Source organism: Uranotaenia lowii, chromosome 3, assembly GCF_029784155.1.
Source record: "Uranotaenia lowii strain MFRU-FL chromosome 3, ASM2978415v1, whole genome shotgun sequence".
NCBI classification, from domain to species: domain Eukaryota; kingdom Metazoa; phylum Arthropoda; class Insecta; order Diptera; family Culicidae; genus Uranotaenia; species Uranotaenia lowii.
The window spans coordinates 166,878,115-166,902,093 of NC_073693.1; the positions used below are offsets into that span (position 1 = coordinate 166,878,115).

Sequence of the window (23,979 nt, forward strand, 5' to 3'; positions counted from 1 at the left end):
CCAGCGGTTCCAGGGACTTAACCCTGGAACGCTTCGTAAGATTAGTATTGTCAGTGACGATGGTAATAATCCGGTGGTTTGATCACCAAGGCCCGCCAATCACCATTCCTGCAACATTTGTTACATTAGAATTCTAATCAAATCTAATTGCTACCGTTTGACGAAGTTCCGACAACAACAGTACCTGGGCGTCTATCTCAATGTCAGCAAAGCCGGGGAATCCCTGCTGCATTATTCGAAGCGGGAACGGGAAACCTAACAGACCTAACAGAATGCCGTTGCGTTGGACCCCCATAGGTGACTGATTATTGATTGTCGGTGTTGTTTAGATTTAGTACTAAAAAATCTTTTCAAATTTTAGAAAATTCGTACCCGAAAAGAAAGAAGCTCCTTAGAAACTTCAGCGATTCCAAACGAAGAGGCATCATCGAGCTCCGAATCCAGTTCGGAGAATGAAGATGAAGCTTCTGCCCCGGTGAGGAAACCGTCGATAGATCCGAACAGACGTCAACAGTTGGTTCGCAAATTGAACCAGGAAACCTACATCGATCATGGGAAACTTAGAATCGTTCCTATCAGGTGGCAGTGATCAACGATCAGAGTAAAATCCACCGAAAGGTTCCTACCAGCCGTCATCCGAGCTCCGAAGGGCAGTCAGCGGAAGCAAGGTTTGAGCAAGAAAACGGATTCTTACGAACAGCAGAGGTTGACAAGCTGTTGACAAAGCTGCACTAACCCTAAATATGACCGGGAAATGAAATACGATTGTTTTCGATGATGGTGAAGAAGGGATGGTCAAAAACCTAAACGAATCAAATCGAAAGACGAAGTCGATGCAACTTATTAACGCTGAGCAACTGAAGGGCATGGAAGCTGCACTGAAAGGTGAGTGATTGATCATAAAATTCTATTCATTTTTTAAAGTAATTTTCTTTCCTTTAAGGAGTTAGTTTTGCATCTCAATGATTCCGAACAAACAAAAGACGATCGGCCGAGGAACACATCAGTACCGAAGTTTTTTGTACCCTAGACGACGCAAAGCGCATCACTGGAGCTACGGAACAGCTACGAAACAATGGCTACGGAATCGGGTGGCGAGGGAGACGATTACACGACGGCCACAATTTCAGAAGAGGATAGTAATCAACATCAGCAGCAGCACAGCAACTACCAGGATTGCGAAGACGAGGAGGAATACTACGTTGAAGAGGATTACGACGAGGAGCGGGATGCCTATGAGAACAACGACAGGTAACCAAGGCTTTTAAAATCTCTTCTTTAGTTTATCTCATTAGTTTGATACCTATACAGTAGACTAGTTCACTTTTCGGCTTTTTTCGCTGATCACAACGCCACTTACAGGGTTTGTTCCTCATTCATTTTCAAGTACTCTGGCCAAATTTTAGCTCGTTTGAGTAAGTTTCCAGCGTGCGCTAGGAGTTTTATTGAAAAAAGTCCATTTTTCTAGAAAATTTTCGTAGATGCGTTCTAGCAAGCTGTTGTTAATATACAATGATAGTTCTATAGTGCACGGTGATTGGTATGATAAGCATCTGTGAGGACCTGTTTTAGATAATTGACTAAATCGAACCGAAAAAATTTAAAAATTCATAAACTACCAACTTTTACAGATAATTTACTTACAAGTTAAGAGCTTAAAATCAGTAGTAAATAGAAAAAAAATATTTTCGATATTAACTTTTCATTAAAAGATAGCTTTATTTATAACCTTTAATTTGATGTATAACACTTAATTATCGCAATATTACAAGCAAAGATATTCAAACATTCACATCACATTCTTTGAATCATAATGTTGTCTCCATTCAAGTTTTAGCATCATGCAACCTGCAAAACGTGGCATCAAGAGGACTTGCTTACAACTTGATCAAAGCGCGCGCTTTTTTTAACTCCTGGCCCCGTCATGGGGTACTTGATTGAATAAAATATCCTTTCTTGTGCACAAGTTGGTGTGAAGCAAACTTGAATGAAAAATATTTTATCAAATCAAATTTGTTGCATAGATATTTGAATAACTTTGCTAGCACTCTTGCGATCATTAAGTGTTATACATCAAATTAAAGGTTATAAATAAGGCTATCTTTTTATAAAAAGTTTATATCGAAAATATTTTTTTTCTATTTACTACTGATTTTAAGCTCTCAACTTGTAAGCAAATTTTCTGTAAAAGTTTGTAGTTTATGAATTTTTAAATTTTTTCGGTTTGATTTAGTCAATTATCTAAAACAGGTCCATACGAATGCTTGTCATACCAATCACCGAGCACTATAAAATTATCATTTTATATTTACAACAGCTTGCTAGGAACACATCTACGAAAATTTTCCAGAAAAATGGACTTTTTTCAATAAAACTCCTAGCGCACGCCGGAAACTTACTCAAATAAGCTCAAATTTGGCCAGAGTACTTGAAAATGAATGAGGATCAAACCCTGTAAGTGGCGTTGCGATCAGCGAAAAAAGCCGAAAAGTGAACTAGTCTACTATACAGTCATTCTTCTGTATATTCTTCTGAGCATATAAAACTAACAAAACATGTTCATAGTGCTGTTTTCGAAATTGAACTATCATAACATAACATACTGTTTACTATTACTCAACTACTAAGCAAATTTTATTGGTGATTCTTTGCAGCGTAAATCATCAGTTTTATCAAATAGTTTCTATTATCAGTGGAATCCTCATCAATCAAAATACAGAACAATTTACGATTAATCGGTGGAAAAGAAGGATCCTGAAAAATCTTCGCCAGAGCAGTAACATAACATGGTGGAGGATCTCAGCAGTCCAGTCAAATCGGAACTGAAGATCATCTCTCATGATAACAACATGGTCACTCTATTGCACACCGTAGTTTATATCGCCGTCAACAAACAACGCTCAAACAAGTCAGTCTTTGAACCTGTGCGCAACCACCATATATTTTTACGGATCAGTGAGTTTTTCTTTATTTTCTTCCATATTTTTTACCTTAAATTAATTTTTATTTTCAGCACACAGACGTCAAACGATCTTAGACGAAGTGAGCAGCTCGAGCTACCCGAACGCTTCGATGTGGTTATCGAACAGATTAAGGCAAATTCAGTCCGGATGAGGGTACAACATGTACAACAAAAATGATACCAATAATTTAGAGGATCTATTCCAATATGATGTCGATCGACGTGTGGATGATGTGCATTATTTGGACAAAGATTCCCAAAATATTAGTTTGAATAGGATGGTACTGATAGTTAACTCGACTTCCTGGTGATGTTTGTCCACATAAAAAAAGAAGGTTGAACTATACATGGATGATGTCAAAATAAACTTGCCAGAACTGCAATCCATTGTGGTACTCAATATCGATTCCTGGGGCGCTGGCGTAAAGCTGTGAGGTAAGTTTAGCATTTCTAAATTGAAATAAAAAAAAAATCTATTTCCAAATTTCCCGCAGAAATGAACAAAGACTCCCCCAGCCATGGAAGCGTGATGCGTGAGATACACAGCATACCAGATGGGGTCCTGGTGGTGTTTGGTGTCGTTTTGTTCAAACCAGATCGCCTGGGTCAAGCACGTAACGTTCGCTTCAAGATTTTCCCCACCCTGCCGGTTCAGGCCGACGGGAAACCCTGGATGCAGACACCTTGTGATATAAGTATCGGTCACTCAGGGCAGGCCACCGTACTTAGAAAAGTTACGGGTTGATGGCGCGTACGCTCGCATTTGTTTTCGCAGAACTTTCGACAAAAAGACTCCCAACAATGGCAACGATCCTGATTCGATCGATTTGTCCGATACTGATAACAATGTTAAATTGGTGGCGTCCCCGGATACATCGCTTTCTCCGGTTAAGCGTTCTCCAGTAGCAGGCAACTATGCGGAACCGTCCCACGTCCGATTGTGACAGCGGGGGCTCCCGGAGGAGCAGGTGTAAGAACTACACCGAACAATGCGATGAGTAAACCTGTAGCCGGTGCTGTTCAACGATCTGTATCGTCCCTTAGCACTGTGCCCGACAGCAGTCCAAAATCATAAACAAAATTCCAGCGCATTATAAATATTTTTTTTTCTTAATATTGTATATATTGCCAAAAACAAAATTATTAAAATTATCCATAGAAATAATGTTGTTTTATTTCCAAAAATTTGGAATCGGAACAAAAATTGACATCAGGGCAGAAAAACAACAAAAACAACAGGGCAAAGCGTTTGGATTTTTTGTCCGATTTCGATCGGAAAACCGTCAAATTTTGATGGGAAAACCATCTGATTTTGGTAGGAAATCTAACTGATTTCCGTCTTGAAACGACCCGGTTGTTTTGACAGCTCACTCGCAAAAACTTATCGTCGTCAGGAAAGTTGTTTCACCAGGGCACCAAATTCGTCGGAAATCGGTTGGATTTCTCGTCAGAATTCTAACCGATTCACGGGTTGAACGGTCCGAAATCTTACCGATTTTGGGCCGATTTTTCGATCCGGGTAATCACCATATCTCGTTTAGTTTAAGCAAAGTTTGAGGTTTGTTGAACTTTCATGACATAATCCTGGAATCTTGCGACGTTCGCGATTAGTGGACAACCTTCCCCCGACTTCAGCAACGGTTGGTGATATTAATGGATTAGTAATATCAAGTTCTGGTACATTTGCTGATACTTCGTCATTCGTTATCTGTGCATCTATTTGGGTGGCTTCATCGAGATCTTCAATTTCAAAACTAGAGTCCTGTTCTAACGGTATTCGCTTCAAATGGGCTACATTTCGTTCGAATGATCTCCCTGAATCATCCTCCACAACCGCTCTTGGACCCACATTTTCTGTAACGGTAAACTGCGTTTTCCCAAACTTAGTTGATAATTTATTTAATGGAACTAGATTTTCCATTAAAACTTTATCTCCCTGTTGAATTTTTGATGCCTCAGCTCCACGACGAATGTTTTTTGTTTCTTTACCCTTATGCTTCCTCATCCGGTCTTGATCACGATAGTCAGTTGATGTTGGTATAGTTTCCAAATCTTAGATAGTTGGCAATTTTGAACGAATTGTTCTTCCATAACACAACTCAGTAGGTGTTTTCCCTGTAGTCGAATGTGGAGTTGTATAGTACATCATAAGATAATCTTTAAGATCTTTCTTCCAATCTCTACCGAAGGCATGGCTAATTTGAAGTCTCTTCAATAAAGATCGATTTTGCCTTTCAACAAGACCATTTCTTGAGGCCAATATGGTGCTGTGTGATTAAGCGTTATTCCATGTACTTTACAAAATTCTTCAAATTCTTTCCCTACAAATTGTTTAGCATTATCAAGAGTTATCATTCTTGGATATCCGAGTCTTGTGAAAATTTGGTTCAACTTATCCACCGTGTCACGTGATGTAATGCGATTCATGGTTTCTACTTCCTTGTATCGACTGATATAATCTATCACAACCAGTAAATATTCTCCCGATGGAAGAGGTCCCATGAACTCAATTGCTATATCAATCCAAGGTTTCAAAGGTAACTCTCGTCGTGCCATCGGAATTGGCTTGCTGGGAAGTCCAGTTAGTCTACATCTTTCACAATCAAGAACATATTTCCTAATATCCTTATCCATCATAGGCCACCAAGCCCTCTCTCGCAATCGCTTCTTCATCACAGATTCGCCTGGATGACCTTCATGTCCCAGTTCTAACATTCGATGCCGTAAAATTTTAGGAACGACAGGGTTTGTTGCAACGCACAACAATATCGCTAAGAATTCCAAGTTCATTTGCAAATGGTTCGTAATGTTTAACTGAAGAATTGGACCATATTCCTGTACGCAAACAATCTTTAACAGTTTTTAACTACAGATCGGAAAGTGTTGCTTCTTCTAGTTCTTGAATATCAATAGCAACGGACTCTTTGACAGCGAGCACCAAAAATTTATTATCTTGTTCGAAATCTCCAGAAGATTCTTGCTCAACTAATCGTGAGAGAGAATCTGCTATGTTTCCTGAACCTTTCCGGTACTTCACAACGAAACGGAAAGACTGCAATCGTAGAAACCAACGTTCACTTCGTGCACATGGTGTCGATGTAGGAGCAAAAATAATTTCCAGAGGCTTGTGATCAGTTTCAAGTTCAAATTCACGACCAATCAAATAAATTGCAAATTGCTCAACCGCCCAGACTAAAGCCAATGCTTCTTTTTCCGTCTGACAATAACGACTTTTCGTTTTAGATAAACTTTTGCTTGCATAGCGAATGACTCGAGGTTCATTATCGGTGTGATCAATAAACTGAATTAAAACAGCTCCTAGAGCAACTGGAGACGCATCGGCGACTACTCTAGTTTGGAGATTGTTATCAAAAAATGGTGCTGTTACAGTTGCTAAATTCGGAATAAATTTGCCAATATACGTTACAAGTCCAAGAAAACTTCGAACTTCTTCTGAAGTTCTAGGTTTGCGAAATTTTTGCAAACAGCCTATTTTGTTCTCCATCGGTCGAACTCCTTCAGCTCAAATCTTATGTCCTAGAAATTCTATCTCGCGTACTTTGAAGATGCATTTTTGATTTTTGAGGAGAACGTTACGACTTTTTAAAACAGCTAATATTTGTGTCAAACTTCGGTCGTGTTCTTCTTGAGTTTCGCCATAAACGAAAATATCATCAATATAATTGATAACATTTTCACAACCAATCAATATTTGTTCGAGAGTCTTCTGAAACATTTCAGGTGCACATGATATTCCAAACATTAAACGCTTATAGCGAAATAATCCTTTATGGCTTATAAATGTTGTAATATCTCGGGAGGATTTTTCTAATTCAATCTGAGAATCAATCACTAACAAACAAAAATTATATTTCACACCATTTTAAATACATATCAGAAACACAAAGATCTTTCAATATTTCAGTAAACAAAATTACCTGGTGAAAAGCGTCTTTTATGTCTAGACGACTAAAAAAATTAGCAGACTTCAGTCGTGGCAAAAAATCTTCAAAAGTTGGCATCATGTAATGTTCTCTAAGAATAGCTTGATTGGCGCGTCTCATGTCAACACATAAACGTAAATCACCATTATCCTTGAGAATGGTAACTAACGGAGATACCCATGTAGCTCCACCTTCAACTGGTTCTATGATGTCGTTGGCCAACAATTGAGCAATCTTTTCTTCAATCCTAGACAGCAAAGCAAGGTGGTCTACGAATACGTTGTGCTACAGGGTTTACGTTTACGTTCGAATTTACAGGTATGCGTAATAGAACATTTTTCATTTTTGGAAATGGACGTTTTTCAAATGAAACAACAACTGATTGGGGTAATCCAATTGTCAACACACCAAGTAATTTGGCAGTCTCTTTGCCAAGAAGAGGCTGTGCTCCATCAACAACGACAAAGAACGTAGCGACTTGCTCCGATTGTGGGAAACCATCAACATATATGACTGCTTCAAACACTGTTGATATTTGTACACTCAAAAAATTCCACACTTAGTAGCTATATTTCCCCCACACATAACTCTTGAAAACCGCATGACACATTGATTTTATTTGATTGATATGATATTCATATGTCACACATAAGGTTTCTATGTTCAACATATAAAGTTGATATGTCGTTGCACATAAATTCAATAATTTTCGTCTTTGAAAGTTTTCACATATTCAAAATGGCTACCTCATTAAAAACACGTGATGTTGACGAAGGAAAAATTTGGATTTGTGTTGAACCAAACATTGTTATGTAAGTTATTGTAATAATATTATTTTATGGTTGGAATACAATTATTTATTTTTTGTTTACTCCATTGCAGCAAGTATTGCAGCGATCAGCAGCTTTTTACGTATCTGGATCTATAATTTAATGGTGAGTTTGTAATTCTTTTTTCGGTACGTGTACTAAAAGTTTTTTTTTTCATCATTTAGACACTCCACCCTCTTCCAGGAGACAGGTCGGATAATGCATGGTCAGACAATTCCACTTTTCATTACGATGAAGCCAAGCATTAATAGGAGGGGCTGGATGACATTAGCTCAGGACCACGGAACGAAAAAGTCGGACGATGATCTAACAATGACATAAATGAACAAAAGTTAAGTACATTTAGATTTAATAAATAACAATTTTAAGTGAACAATAAATTGTTTAAATAAATATATGAATCTAAATATTCCGAAACCACAGTTGATTTAAAAACACCTGCATATCCCACAAAAAAATCATTGCCTACTTTTAGGCGTTTACCAAGCGAGTAGTACACTTATAACAGCTATGTGTGGAATTTTGTAACTTTTATGTGTCACATATAATTATGAAATGCCGACATATACTTTTCAAATGGGAGTCAAATTGCAAAAATCTATATAGGTTGACACATACCGCTAATGTGTAGATTTTTTGCAGTGTAGAGGTTTTGATAATGTACCATAACCACGAAGAGTGGTGTTAGGTAGACGCTCAGGCTGACGAACTTTAACTCCTTGTTGCTTCATGTATTTCCAAGTGGTGAAACCGATGATATTTTTGGAACTACCAGAATCTACTAGCATTTGGATGAGCACACCACCAATTTTAAACCACATCATTTCGTCACCATCTCCAATTTGGTAAATGAAACTCTGTTGGTCTTGACTAACATTGTTCTCTGATGATTCTATCATTCGTACGTTGTGTGATTTAAATTTCTTATTCTGTTGTTGAAAAAAAATTATCCGAATGTTGACGCTTGCTAGTCAACTGTTTTCCAGTAGAATTACAACATTGAGGATAATGTCCCATTTTAGAACACTTTGGACACTTTATCCCTCTAGCTGGACATAATGGATCGTTGGCAAAATGATTTTTATCTCCACACCGGTAACATGCATTATTTAAAATATTTCTGCGATCTTGAATTCTATTCACATTGGAATTAACTTGAAAATAATTGGGTTCGGAAATCTCATTAATTGTAAGAGCTTGAAATTTAATCGATTCTGTCGATCTTACTATCCTTGTAAGTTGAACTAAGGGTAAATTTTCTTCTTGAAGTAATTTTTCTCGCATTTCCGGTGAAGAATGCTGAATAACTTTGTCAATTATCCTTAACTCACGACTTTCCACTTCCGATTTACCAAAATTACATTTATTCGCTTGTTCCAAACAACGAGTAAGAAATTTTGATAGTGGCTCTTTTTCACCATCTTGTCCCGTTTGAAGAAACAGTTTACAGAATTCGTTTCGTTCATAGGAATCATGATGTTTAGGTGAGAAAAATTCATTGAGTTTTGCGATAGCTACCTAAAATTTTACCATATAATGTAAATATATGGTATAAGGATTATTTTTTTTGAAATTTATCAACAGTTACCTTAAAAGGGTCAACATTATGCGCTTTATCCTCAACAACATTTGCACCATCAAGTGATTAAAACACATCCTGGAGTTCAACACCTCCTTTGGCTAGCAAAATGTTTCTCAATCTGGTTGCATTTTTCCCTCCTGCAGCTGCTACAATAGCTTCGAAATTACGTCGCCATTTATGCCATTCTGTCCGAATTTGTGTTGTATGTAGATGGTTGAATTTAAAAGGACATATATTCCACGCTTCCATTTGAAGGCTGAAATTATAATATTATTAGTAACAGGTGTTGTCATGGTAACGTATTTAAAATTATTTTTTAGTGAGAAAAAAAAATTGTGGAACGAAAATTTAAATAGTTTCAGTATTCAAGCTTGAAGCCAATCATTTTTCCGGCTCGAAGCCAACGGTATTCCAAGCTCGAAGCCAACCGTTTTTTTTTTCAAGCTCGAAGCCAATCATTTTGCCGGCTCGAAGTCAACGGTATTTCAAGCTCGAAGCCAACCGTTTTTTCAAGCTCGAAGCCAAAGTAAGTTTAAAATTTTTTTTAGTCACTGGACTAAAAAAAAATGGACGATTTTTATACAATCCCTAAAACAGTGCGATTGTTTTATAAGATTGATTAGAAGACTAATAAAGAACAAAAATGACTTACTTGTAGTGAAATGAAATCTTATAATCCTTGGAAACTATATCCTTCTTTTCACTCGTCGCCAGATGTGGTTTCTATTAACAGTAAAACACGTCTTTGAAATATGATGTATAATCCAAGAATGTATTTTCACTCAAAAGCCTACTATAAAATATTACAAATGATGACCATGCTGACTTAGTGATCACAAGTAATCACCATAGGCTAAAAGCCTCCTACCGTCAACATTGCGCGGCAGCAATTCGAGCATAAAAATTTGACTAAATAGCATGGTCAGTGATAAAAGTATCCGTTGAATATTTGTCGAACATCAACACTAACTCCTACCAGAAAATAAACCTACCATGCCCCATTCGGGAGCTACCGTTGCTATTAGTCACGTGGAAGTGATCGACATACTTGATGATACAGAAGGTCGAAAATCATCAAGGAAGGCAGTCCTAATCGAGACGTTCGATAGCTGATAGTCAGCGTCCTTCTTTGCCACATCATGTTTTGCAGGACTGCTTCAAAAACAGAAGCGTCGTTGTCATGCATTATTGTTTATATGATTTGTTTGAAGAAGGAAAAATTGACTGCTTCGATTTTATGGCTCCTGAAGTAAAGCATGGCTCAGTGATAATGATTGATTTTTGGAACGTTGCACTCAAACACTTGAATCTTCTGTACATTTTAGAAGGATTAGATTTTGTTTATTTATAGAGGATTTTAACCATCTTGGTCATTCTTCCTCTTTGAAAAATAAGTTTACATAGGCCCTTATTCTGCGCCGCGCGTGACGTGATGATTGTCACCTCACCTCGGAGTCACCGTGAGATTTGTCACCTTATTCCCGAAGTCGTTGCGGGTAAAGTGACAGAGGTTCATTCTAGGTGAGTGACCGAATGAACACTTCTGTCAAAATGGAAGAATTTAGCTGGTGCTGTTTTGATTTTGCTCTCGGTTCGGATTTTTCGAATTCATTTTTTGTGTAACGGGTTAGAATTTCGGTTCGAAAATGGCCATCATCGGATTGTACGGTCACAGTAAGCTGCCTGAGGATGATAAACGGACGATTTGTGTGGCGTAAGTGAAAATTTCGCTCATCAAAGCTGGGTTCGGATCTGGGTCATACTGCCGATAAAACAAAAGCCGTGCCGCTGCTCCAAAGAAACATTTCCAAAAGGTTTATCAGGTATGTAAAATAATTTGTTTTTTGTACCTGAAATTGTTCGAAACAGAATGGTAAATTTTCATCATCCAAGAGAAAAGTTTTTTTTCGTTTTCAGTCATGGCGAATGCTGCCGGTTTATATATTTTCCCCAAACGAGGCTACCCCCGTGGCATGCCGGAAATTGTTCGCTTACCAGATAGAACATTATGGAATGCCGAGAACTTATCGAAACCAACAAAGCGCAGCAGCAGCAGCATCAGATTCAAACTTCAGATTTCGGTTAAATAAATCTGAATCCGATTTTCAATTTACCTTAAAAATGGATTCCAGATTTGAATTCGAAAACTACACTTAAAATTGTGCTTCAGCTTTAGCGTCGAATCCATCATATTTCAATTTGATTTTCTAAAAGTTATTTAATAAAGCATTGAACTAACTGAAAAATGCGAAGTCAATTGATTTTTATAAACGGCTTATTTTTCTTTGGAACCTCCCAGGAAATTCATTTTTCTTTAAATGTTCTGGCTTGTCGCTTATTGATACCGCTAATCCTCACCTGTATCCTTCACTTGAATTTCACAATTTTTTTTATTTAAAAAAGTATTTTTTATCATGGAATATTAACATTAAAATGTGAAAATAAAATGAAAAGTACTAATATTTGATTTTAAAAGTTTTCGCCATTTCATGGTTTAAACGTTTCGCAAATCAAATTACATATTTTAGATAGCAATGAAAAAGTTTTAATATATTTAAAAATCATATTTGCAAATAAATTTGTTTCATTTTGTTTTCAAAACTATCATTCATAGTATAATTAACTATTGAGGGCCTAATATTCTGATTTACATAAATTTCCGATTAAATTTCTATCTCGTCGCCACCTGAAAAGGTACCGACAATTGTCACCTAAAATCGTCACCTGAATGCGACGATTCTCACCCACGGTGACTACGAGCATAGGGTAAGAACTCACAAAGTTCATCCGAAGTGACGTTCCTCACCTAAACCGACTGCTGGAATAGAGAGACTTGGGTGACTCTACTATCGTCACGTCACGCGAGGCGCAGAATAAGGGCCATAGTTATTTTTAAATTTAAATCTTATTTAGTATGTTTGCACTTTTTAAGGGATCGGTTTATCTTCATTTGCTGTGTTCAATGATATTTTAGAAGGACCAATTTCTGTTCTAAAACCAATTAACCATTTCTTGTTACGAAAAGGAATCCCCTCATGAATCTTTCCATCTTAAATCTAATTTCTATTCCTAAAACAGAATTTCGAGTTCAGAATTCTCCACTCTTTATTTTGATATCTGTATTTGGAATCTGAATTCTGAAATTTCAGTCAAATTATATCAACTGTGAAACATCGGTTTCAAAATTTTAGCAATCTTATTTTGAAACACATTGGCGCATCCATTGCGGAAATCCCATTCATCATTTTTCTTACGAATTGGACACTCGATGAATGAAACAACTCCTGTTCCAAAAGAATCCTCACCACATAATTATTACGATCACTTTACAATCCTAATGGTGCAGTTTATCCTTTTGTAGATGGGGATAATCTCAGAAACGAAACGTCATTGACGAAAAACCAACAGTGATGTGTCGTCGGTATGACGGTTAATAATACGTTTGCCATCGACGTTAAAAACCCGCCTGGATTCGACAAAACAAGCATATTACACGCAACCTTGACAATCAGCTTGGTATTGGTGTGAGACATTATTGTATGCGGAAATTGACGTTTTCTTCTTCTTTTCTCCCACTTAGCACCGAAAAATGGAGTATTATGCAACACAGAGTTGTCAGGTGTCCTGATAAATCAGAATTTGTCCTGGTTTTCGAAAAACCGTCCTAATTTTTTTTTAAATTGTCCTGATTTGTTTTGATTTCTGAATAAAACTCTTTAAATGTACTGAATTGTCCTGATTTTCAAAAAAATATCTAAACTGTAATTGAATTGATAGTTAAATCATCAGGATATCGAACAAATTTGTAATAAAATAATTGAACCAATAATAATGTTCGGTTTCAGATAATACCGTCATTACTAAACGTTACGCAAACAAAAACCATAACAAAAAAACGCCTTGTTTTATACATTACTTTCAACTCAGAAATATTTCATTTAACCCTATGTCTCTAAACGCCTGAATATAGACGTCGATATCTTGAGTAAAAAGAAACTTGATTCATTCAGTATGAGATGCTGATTCTTACTACAATCACAGAGAACTACAATTCATATTTTATCCATGAACAGCCGAACTCTACAATTATTTCCAATTTCCCAGTTTTTGCCCATGCAAAATCTTTCCAAACATTTAACAGTTGGTTAATAACGAGTAATTCAAAAAAAATATTTCAGTTGAACTAGTTATTTATGTAGCAAAATGTTAAAAACAAAAAAACACCAAGATTAATATAAAGTACGCCATTGAAAGGAAAAAATAATACAGAACGTGAATTTATAGTTTCTTGGTCAAGTTCAAAATGATTTTTCACGCAGCACGATTTAATTTGATAATCATATGTTTTTCTAGAGTTGGACAGATCATAGAATCTGTTTTTATGTTTTCAATTGAACGTAGAATGAATATAATCTGATACCTGAAAAGTTTAATGTGCGTAAATCAATGTACACATAAAGTTCAGGTCTGATGAACTGATCGAAAGACTTCAAGTATGCCTTAAGAACAAATGTAGGATCATGATTCATTACCAAGTTATTTACGTTTATTTTATCTTCAGCATTTGTTCCTATAATCCTTTTTGTGTAATTTTTTTTTACAATTACCAACTGCACCAGTATTTTTCTAAAAAGTTTGATTCTCAAAAACAATTCTCATCCAAAAAAAATCCATTATCTATATACAGGCGTATGAGGTCAACAGTGAAATATATGGAACATTTTTTAATCATTCGTATAATAGAGTGTGTAAATTCAGGCGTTTAATTGAACAGATTTTAGTATAGTGACACGATTTTGCTAATGAAAAGTATCGATTTGTTTTTAAAAGACAAATTAGAAAAAACCAAAACTAAAAGAGAAATTACAAATACTTTGTTTATAAACAATAATTATTTCCTAACATAAATTCAATGAACAATGAACTATAAATAATAGTGTGATTCTTTTTTTGCCAGGAATTTACCACTTCGTGGCATTCTTCCCTAAAATGATAGTGTAACGTTGTTGAAATAAATCTTGTTTAAAACAAGTATCACCTCTATCTTTTTGAACATGGAAGATGACATTTCCCAAAAGAATGCTTATAACAATAATTTGAACGCAATGTGATTTCTGCAACGATCTAAATTTATGTCAAAAAAGATTCTTTACTTCTGTGCGTCCAATTTCACATAAATTTACATTTCCGTTGAAACTAATTTTTATATCTTTTCTGAAAATAAAGATGCTGCATACATTTAGGGGTAAAAAACACTACAAAATATTCAGCGCCGATGTGGTCTAGTGGATAGGCTGGCGCGAGTCTGGTATTGGTACGCCAGGCGTACTGGGTTCGATTCCCGGTATCGGCAAGAAAAACTTTTGGGTTCGAATCCCATAAGCGGGGGCCGACAGGTAAGATGTGTTTCATTATATAACTGACTATATAATTGGAATGTTCAATCAGTTGCCAGCTGGCCAGGTATATACACGGATGCCGGAATACCTGTAAGTAAACTAGCCCACCTGATTGATTCGTTCTTCCAAAATATACCTACATCAACACACACGCAATACATTCACCACATAACAGTTCATACGAAGCCATGGGGTCCGGGTATGGTGGCGCGCTGCATTGGAGATTTGTCGAACCTAATAATCTAAGGAATGCATGTGAACCACAGCTGCAAATTATCAGTGTCAGACAGCCAATGTCAGCCGACTTTGATACTGCTTTGCATATCTATGTCATGCGATACTGATTTTTGGTCAGCGACATGTGCTCACAATGTCATGACCAAGTTGAATGAACGACATCATGCTTGCTACGACTTTTTTCTTCTTACGGCCAACAGCTACATTTTTTCAACTGTTGCGCAACTTATAGCGTAAAATCACTCCCATAACAGCCAGAAAATGAAATCGAAAGATGATCGTATGTGTGGTGCGAGTGGAGTGCAAAAATGTCATTGAATATTGACATTGCTGCCTGACCGACATTGTAGCTTGGTCATTCAACTCGTAGATGACTTTGATATTCTTTCGATTACATTGACTACTAGACGTTGGTCGGGTCAAACGAAATTGACTGAAATTTATCAGCCTTGATGTGAACCCATACTTTGGCAGAAACTGCGGTGAATCCGTGCACCCATGGTGAATTACCAACATACATACATACAAAAAACACTACAAAATATTCGACTAGCTGAAAATCATAAAAATATATGTTTGGATGATTGAAATTTTAATGTTGACAAATGCGTGATGCAAAATAATCTTATGCGAGCATATGGAGACGAGATTTAAAAGGTGTCTCTTTGATTTGCATTTTGTTGCATCTTACAAGATTCTGCTCGCCTCAGTGCATAAATTGAGGCGTTTACGGTACCTGTATTTCGTCATTATTAATGCAATTTAATTTTTTTTCCTTTTTTATAGGAATTTAACCCATAAAGGTCATTCTTCCTTGTTATGCAATTCAAGCAGAATTTGTGGTGTTCTGAAAAATGCTGATTTTTGCTTCATGTTGTCCTGATTTTTGACAAAACAGCATGGCATTTTTGCGCAACAAACATAAATGACTATACATCATGAAGATAAGATAAATTGTAAAAATTACCAATTGCGTGCATGTAATAGATAGAAACAGCGTTTAGCTTAGCTTAGCTTAGCTTGATTGACTACTCACATCCACCTTGAATCATTGGACCCGAAATGCACCTTAAGATGTATTGATAAAGAATTTAAAAGTATTCTAGTATACTCCGTGATCGATTTCTAAATTTGGTTTAAATACGAGTCAATACATTTCGGATTCCAAGATCGCAGGCGTGGCTCAGTAGAACGTGTTCCACATCACCAATGGTTTCTACTCCGTGATTGACCGAGGCCATCAATTTTGTTCAGAGGTCAAATGAACGGAACCTGGGATTGGCTACACATTCACAATGCACAAAACTGATGCTCTTTTTTTGAACATCAATAACGGCGCCGGCCACGTCCTAGTAGTCAATGGATAGGTAAGAAAAAATTAGAAAGGGATGAAAGAACAACTTTGTGCTTAAGGACCGAGGTCACCTCTGCATCCTTGCAAAAAAATTTGTTGGGAATGTGGGGGGAAAGGAAATAATTTGGAAACACTTTTGACTTGTGTTCAGCAGAGGCTATCAGCAATTTTTTTCTCCTGAAATATATTTTTTATTTATTAAAACATTTGAGCGAAAAAAGAAACAACAATTTTGAATGGAGATTATGACTAAAACACATTCGAAGTCAATCGTTTAAACTTGATTTCCATCTTTATATGTATCTATAATAGTTGCTGCTCACATATTTTAAAGTTCGAAATGATATTCGATCTGATGTTCTAAATCATATTTATGTAGGAATTTGAAAACGTATGGAAATTGTAAAAGTTCAAATATTTTGGAGAAAAATTCAGAAATTGAAGAGATTGAAAAAAAGTGAATTGAACCATTGGAGAAATCTATCCCAAATAGAACGTTCTACCTTTTTTTTAAAGAGAAATGGAGAGAATGGTATCACATGTAAAAACTATGTTAATTATTTTTAGCAATTTTAATTAAAAGATTCATGTATCGACTTCCCTCATTTGATTAGAAACATTAAGAATTAACTTGTGTCTTGTTTATGATTTAATCATGATATACATGAATAACGATCCCTTTAAAGTTTTGGACATTTGATTAAGAAAAAATTGATGGGAAATTAAGAAATTCTAAACAAGCTATTGAATAAGTTAATCCAAGTTTAGGTTTGAAACAAGAATAAGAAAAACATTTTTAAACCAAAAAAGGAACCAATTTAATAATAGAACTGATTAAATTTATATTTTGAATTTGTGAAATAACGATTGGTTTGAAAACATTTAAAATTATTCTATAAAAATTACGAAATGTTTTTTTGCGCCATTATTAATGTGACACGAATATTTGTGAATAATTTTTCACATTGACAACATTGTAGTATTTAGGTAAAATTTACAATTTTATTATTTTACTTATTATAAAACAAAATTAGAATACTTAGCTTTAACGTTTTCTGGATACCAAACATCAATGAATAGCTCCGAAGGTTTTATCCCCGATTTGACTTGAAATTAGCTTCAGCAAAAATTTAATAATGTTTGAACTTGAATTTGAACGGTCTCTAAAATTTTCTTTAAAAGTAAAACACGTCCGTCATCGACGGCCACAGCCTACCGAGTCCATGTAATAGATAGAAACAGCGTTTCTCAAAAAAGTTAAAACATATTCCTGATGACATTAGCACGGGATCAACAGTCAGGATCGAAATGTTAACCACAGTTCAAAATTAAATTGATGAAAAATCAGAGTATTCTTTATTCTAAGTTATTATTATTAACCTTGTCAACTTCCAAACATTTTTTTCTTCAAATCATAAATAGGTAGTTACATATATGAAATAGCCGACGGATACCCTCCAAGAACGCAGTTTGACCATCACTGGGTTAGACGCTTGATCGTCTGCTGTCATATTCATTCACATCTTAAGTCACTTGGAAGGACATTTCTTTCATTCATGATGGAAATCTGTACAAGCCTTTAAAAAAAAAATACACTGATGTTCAGGGTTTTCATTTTGGTATATCATCGTATTTGGTCTCGTACGCTACAAGTTTCAGAGACACGCAACCATACGAAACTTGTAATTATGTTTGAATATGTTTCAATTATTTACTGTCACGGAATATCTGCTTTATTTGACAGTTCTTGGATTGGAATCGGAAGGCTCGAACACTTCATCGTCACTGCTCGCCTGTCTATCGATTGTCGGTGCATTGGAAACGGCTTCGTACGCAAAGCTGTCATCAGTCAGAAATGCTACATTGCTTGCTGAGACCCTGCGGCAACAGGAAAGATCCATGTTGGATCTCACAACCTGGTTCTCGCAGAGCTTACAGCGAACACGCAAGTAGATGCAGATGGTTAACAATATACAGAAACTGGCAATGGCCATCAGTTCGTTGGTGTCCAGTGTCGGGTCTGATAGTGCGTGGTCGTTGCCGGGCGCAAATAAGCCTCGCACTTGATGCCAAACCGAATAGTGCATCCTAGCGCTGAACACAACGTTAACCCCGTAGAATAGGGCCGTTGCTCCGAACAAAATTGCATTAGCGTAAAGGAAGAATTGGAACGAGCTAAAAATCAACCCAAAAACGGCGGTGCAGACAACGAACGCAATGCTGATTGAAACATGTCCACCTGGAAGAGAAATATAACATATAATACTTTAGTTAGATTAGAAGGACTTAAAAGCTACTACAATGATAACATCGATTGAAATTAAAATTTAAACTCACTTATTGCAAAGAAAATTACAGAAACAAGAAGGTAACCGCTCATTATGTTGCAAACGATGATACAAACTATAGGACAGAAAACTGATAATAATATAAATACGATAGCTCCTGCTATCGCTCCAAGTACCAAACATCCAATAATCTCGGGATTATTCATTCCGACAACATTGCAATACTCTAACACTTTCACTGTTCCCAGGAGTCCGACAATTACTCCACAAACAAAAGCTTTGCATGGCAGAGGAAGAAACCCGATTACTATTTCTGCTAGGAAAATTATAGTAACAATTACTCCAACGATTCTGAGCGGAACATTAAACTCATAGCACTCTGCAACATTCGTAAATGGACTACATGAATAGGTGTGAATCGGCACGTAGGCCGAAAATCCGAGATTTACCGGATCAATCGCGAGTGTCACAAAAACCATTCCACGGCCAACTTGTAGGTTGTATACTCGCTTTATACTAGGATCAGTTGAGCTTAAGTTATTGATGCGACCGGAAGCTTTAGCACTTGCATAACTGATCAATTTGATAATGTAGGCAAAATAAGTACGTTGCGAAAAATCATATGATGGCATGGACAGGTAATAAGATTCATAAACTAGCTTCAGCTTGCCACATTGATCAGAATAGCGCCTCGCAAGACCGGCCGGTGGTGTTACAACTTCGATAGTGGTATCTCGCAGGGTCAAATTCATGATTGGGGAAATTTCAACCGGGAATTCAAGATTGCAGCCTCCGGGTATTGGAGCGGTTTTGTTGTAAAGCAACATAACTAGAGCCACCATCACATTTTCGTGTGGATTGAAATTGAAAGCATACAAATCGCCGTCTTCGTACAGAATCAATCCGACATTCGTTCCACTCAAATGCTGACCCTTGATAACGGTTTTCGTGTAGCTCAGCGTTACATCGTACTCGTAGGCGTGAAGCTGTATCAGAGAAAATCCAACGTCTTTCCCATTGCGCGACATATTGGTCAGCTGAATGTTTGTCCGGGAATACGCCGGGAGCACTATCTCCCTGTAGTCGTTTATATCATTCATTTTAATTTTTTTAGGCACAGTCAGTTGAACCACTCTGAAGCCTGAAACGAAATTGGTAATATTAATTTAATGTATAGGTGTATAAATATTAACGGAAATCCTTTTTTACAACAACAGTTAAAATGAAATGTAAAAAAAAGTATTGAAAGTGACAGAATATGATTGACCATGATGATGATTATTTAAAAGGAACGATTTGCATGAAAGCTTAAATTTGTCTATGCTTGTTGAAGCAATAAGTTATTTCTTCCAATATTACCTCCATTTTAAGTTTGCGGTAACTTTTATCTGAATTCACAGGACGCTCCTATTTGCTTTATATAATCAATTTTTGTTTCGAGATGACCCTGTTAAATTAGGTTTGTTTATTTTTTCTCGGGATTTGTATACTCTCATGTTACTCATCTCCTCAATTTTGTTTCAGACAGGAAAGGAATAAGGTGAAACCAAAAATACCTAGTTCCGGAAGGTCTTCGACGACCGCTAAGTTCACCGGGTAACCAGTTGTTGTATCATTTCCAGGCATATTCTTCGAAAAACTGTGTCCGGCAACCAGCATCCATAGGCAGCTAACTATCAGGCCGCCTACAAAACAAAGATTCTTGAACTCTTGCATTTTACTGCAAGTTTAACCACTTTTTTTTGAAAAAAAGGAAAACGGACGAACGAACTTAAAAAAAAATCACAAACAAAACATCCCGGATCGGACTGATTATTCTGAAGTGTTTACGAAAAACAAAGGACTGAAGCAACTGTCAAATCACATATACAAACGGACCGTACCGACTTTTTGGAACCAGAACGTCAGTTCCCCTTTGATTTCAATGGCATTTTGGAACCAAAACGTCAGTGCGGTACTGAAATGTCAGTTCGGCAATTTCCTTCTCTTTCAGCCCCTTGACGAAAAAGGGAGTCCAGGGATGCCAGATGTTTTAGATAAAAATTTTTTTATTTTTTTTTTCTCGAGGGATTTTAAAGCATCTTTGTGGCTTACCCGAATAGCAACCCGCATAAATCAGTACCATAAAATGACTATTACTGTAATCTTTCTCCTGAGACACCCAAAAGATTACCCTAATAGTTATCAGATTATTCAAGGATGATTATATGAATCGTTTTGGGTATCGTTTGGACACACTTTACACGCAGAAAAAGAAAGGGGGTTGGTTTCTACAAAACGTTTTGTTATTTAATTTTGTATTTAAAAAGCGGATAATTGAATGGCTTTCACAATAAATTCGATTACGGATAAAAGAGAAATTTTGTTATTTTTATACACTCATATTTTACTGTATGCAATTAAAATTTGGTTTATTTAGAAACTAATATTGGGTCTATTCGATAATCGTGTTGTTGAAAAACGATAAGTCGAAAAAAGAAAAAAAAAGTGATTAAAATTTTTAGCATCAGAACACAGAACTGTCTGTCGTTCTTCCTTTAGCAAGTATAGTACTCTCGTTTCGTGGCTCCGGCATTTTGCTTTTCCAAGAAGGTGTGTAAGTCCCAGAAAAATACATTTTCCAGCTGATAAACATCGTGTAATTTTTTTTAAACCGGTGTTATTTCTGCTCTCCTTTCAGTGCTTAGGTCTTATCAGAACAGGCGGAATCGATAACCATGGACATGGTACTGGGGCCACCCATCCGAAATAGAACCAAGAAAGACCATCCAGGTAGGACATCATTCCGGCAAAGTCGAAGCTTGCCATCGTGCCTACTCACGGTTATGGAAAACTGATATGTAGCAGTCGGAGATGGCGGTGTACTACCAGTATCCGGAAGCTGAGGGTAATTAAGGAATGCGAGACGGGCACTTTAACCTGCATTTGGGAAGCAAACCAGACATACGCATTTTTATCCTTATCAACGGAATGGTCGTCCCCAATGCCAACCGGAATGGTAGGTAATTTCAATTGACATTGGTGTTAGTAGAAGAAATATGTGAATAAAGAATATAATTTAATGTTTTCTTGATTAAACCGCAGAGAAATTAAACTATTAGATCCGAAAATTCAAATTATTCAAATCATGGTTATTAAATTTGAAAAAAAAAAATATTTTCAGCACAAAGTTTAATTATTTTGAGCCCATCAATGATTTATTTTTCCAATACAAAAAAATTTTGTAGTTCTCAACTCAATTTCGTTTTATTGTTTTGACAGAAATTTCGATTCATTTTTAAAAAAGGTGTATTTTAGTTTCAATGAAACGATAAGTTTAAATCGAATCGATATTTTTTGTCAGTGTTATCAAAAATATATTTGTGCTTTTTCCCAACCAAAACTTTTATTATTTTTGGCCGAAATCTTATTATTTTTAAAATATATTTTTCTGCGTGTACGATACAGTGAACGGGTTGTTAAGTAGAGTTATGATTCAACAACGATTCAAATGCAACGAACTGGTTGGATCTTACATGTTATCTTTTGTTAATGATCTACCCATAAAATGAGGATGATACGATGTATCTTCAATTATTAATAATAAGATTAGTAAAAAATAAATATAAGTTAGAGTTACTAAAGTTTGTTTATTCAACATTTAATTATAACACATTTAAAAAAAAATTCTTTAAAACATAAGATTAATGAACCTCTACACAATCACACTACACTAAAAACGTACACTTTATAAGCGGTTCCATTGAGGCAGTATGTTCCCGAGATGCTGAGATGGTGCCGAGGATGTAGATCGGGAGGGTTGGTGTTACCTGTAGTGGCCACAATATTGAAACCGTTTCCATCTCATTATCCTTCGGCGCTCCCGTCGGATTCGTTTGCGATTTTGCGCCCTCGTCTGAAGCCGCCTAAAATTGCCTTACAGCTCCTGGAAGGAAAAATATTTTTTAATAGGCATCCTTTTTCGATTAAGATTACTTCAAGTAAGGTACTCACCATTACCATCAGAGTAGGTGCAATCTCCGAACGTTCCGACTCCTTGAAAATTGTCCCGAACTAAGCCGCGGAAGATTTTTTTCACAACCCAGGCAAACTCAGCCACGTGTTTTGGAATGGCAGCAGCAAAATTGATGGCGTGTTGCAAAAATACTCAATTTGTTTTTTTCACCATTTATTGAATCTTTCAAAAATAATTCGTTATCGTTTTATCGCGTTGCAAAAATTATCTTTTTGATTTTAAGAATATCAATCGTATCTTTCGGAAATAATATTTTTCCGTTCTAGCAAAGACACATTGAGCCAAGATCAACCCCCTGGCAACTTGACAGTTCTGGCGAGCTTCGTGTGCCTGATTCAAAATCGCAGATGTCGCATGTGTACCGCTTGTTTACATACTTTTCGAGCCATGCGTGTGGAAAGGGCACATCATCAAATGTGGTGCGAATCAGGCAAATTCATAACTTTCGAATGAATGAAAAAGAGATTCAACCGAAGTTATTATACACATTCAATATTCTACCTATTTATTTATTGTATAGGAACAGTTTTTCCATAAAACAGGAAATGTTCTGCTATAATGTGAAAGTTTTGCCATTCTAAAATTTCCATATGTATCGCAGTTTATGAAAATCATTCGATGATTGTTGTGGTGATGTTTTGTTTTACATTTATTGTGTACGATTGTCCACAATTGTTTCGGTGGAAGGGATACTTGTTCCAAAAAACTGCCGTATATTTGTGGTTTATTTGGATTAGTCCAGTAGTTTTAGACCTAATAAATGATACACAGATTTACGTCTGTGAGTTGATTGCATCGACTAAACTTTTGAAAACAGATCGTTTTACATATAACTGAGCTTAAATTTTTAAATTCGAATCATTTTTTCATTTGTTGAATCAATTGAAAGAGAATATATTTCAATATGCGTCCTTCCGACATGTTAAGTCGCTTGATTTTCAATTTGACAGAACCAGAGAACCAGAAAAAACTGGCACACGCGATTTGTATCGGAAACGTCAAGTTGCCAGGGGGTTGGCCAAGATGCAATTTGACACGTTACTATTAATGTTATCAGAATGGAATAATACGGACGTTTAAGTGTATCATACTTTGCTATGCGGGAAGGACCATCCCGCATGAATCAGTATTATACAGTAACGATTTCCATTATCTTCTTCCTAAGACACACGAAAGATTAGCTTTATAGTTTTGGATTATTAATGTACGATAAGGGTAGTCTTTTTTCCATGAAATGGAATCGTTTGGACGCACTTTACGATACAGCGAACGGGTCGTTAAGTAGAGTAACCATTCATTTTTTTTGCTTTTTTCTACTCGTTCTGAAGCGAGTTGGATCATACGTGGAATCTTTAGTGAATGATCGTC

General features: G+C 36.3%; 1 protein-coding gene and 1 long non-coding RNA gene across 3 annotated transcripts; one reads left to right on the top strand and one right to left on the bottom strand.

Annotated features, from left to right (window-relative positions):
* Positions 1-17,957: 17,957 nt before the first annotated feature.
* Positions 17,958-20,418, bottom strand: LOC129754018 (transmembrane 7 superfamily member 3-like). 2 transcript variants are annotated; one of them, XM_055749873.1, is made up of 3 exons: positions 20,153-20,412; positions 18,646-19,737; positions 17,958-18,547 (listed from the first exon to the last, which is right to left on the bottom strand). In XM_055749873.1, exons 1-3 carry the CDS (start codon positions 20,310-20,312, stop codon positions 18,042-18,044), a joined length of 1,758 nt encoding a protein of 585 aa, XP_055605848.1. In that variant the 5' UTR covers positions 20,313-20,412; the 3' UTR covers positions 17,958-18,041. The 2 variants fall into 2 exon arrangements, with proteins under 2 accessions (XP_055605848.1, XP_055605849.1); XM_055749874.1 differs by having other exon boundaries at positions 18,350-18,547; positions 19,046-19,737; positions 20,153-20,418.
* Positions 20,419-20,940: 522 nt separating this feature from the next.
* On the top strand, positions 20,941-21,674 carry LOC129758166 (uncharacterized). The gene is made up of 2 exons (XR_008739913.1): positions 20,941-21,188; positions 21,277-21,674. It is a non-coding gene; the product is annotated as an uncharacterized LOC129758166 (long non-coding RNA).
* Positions 21,675-23,979: the final 2,305 nt, after the last annotated feature.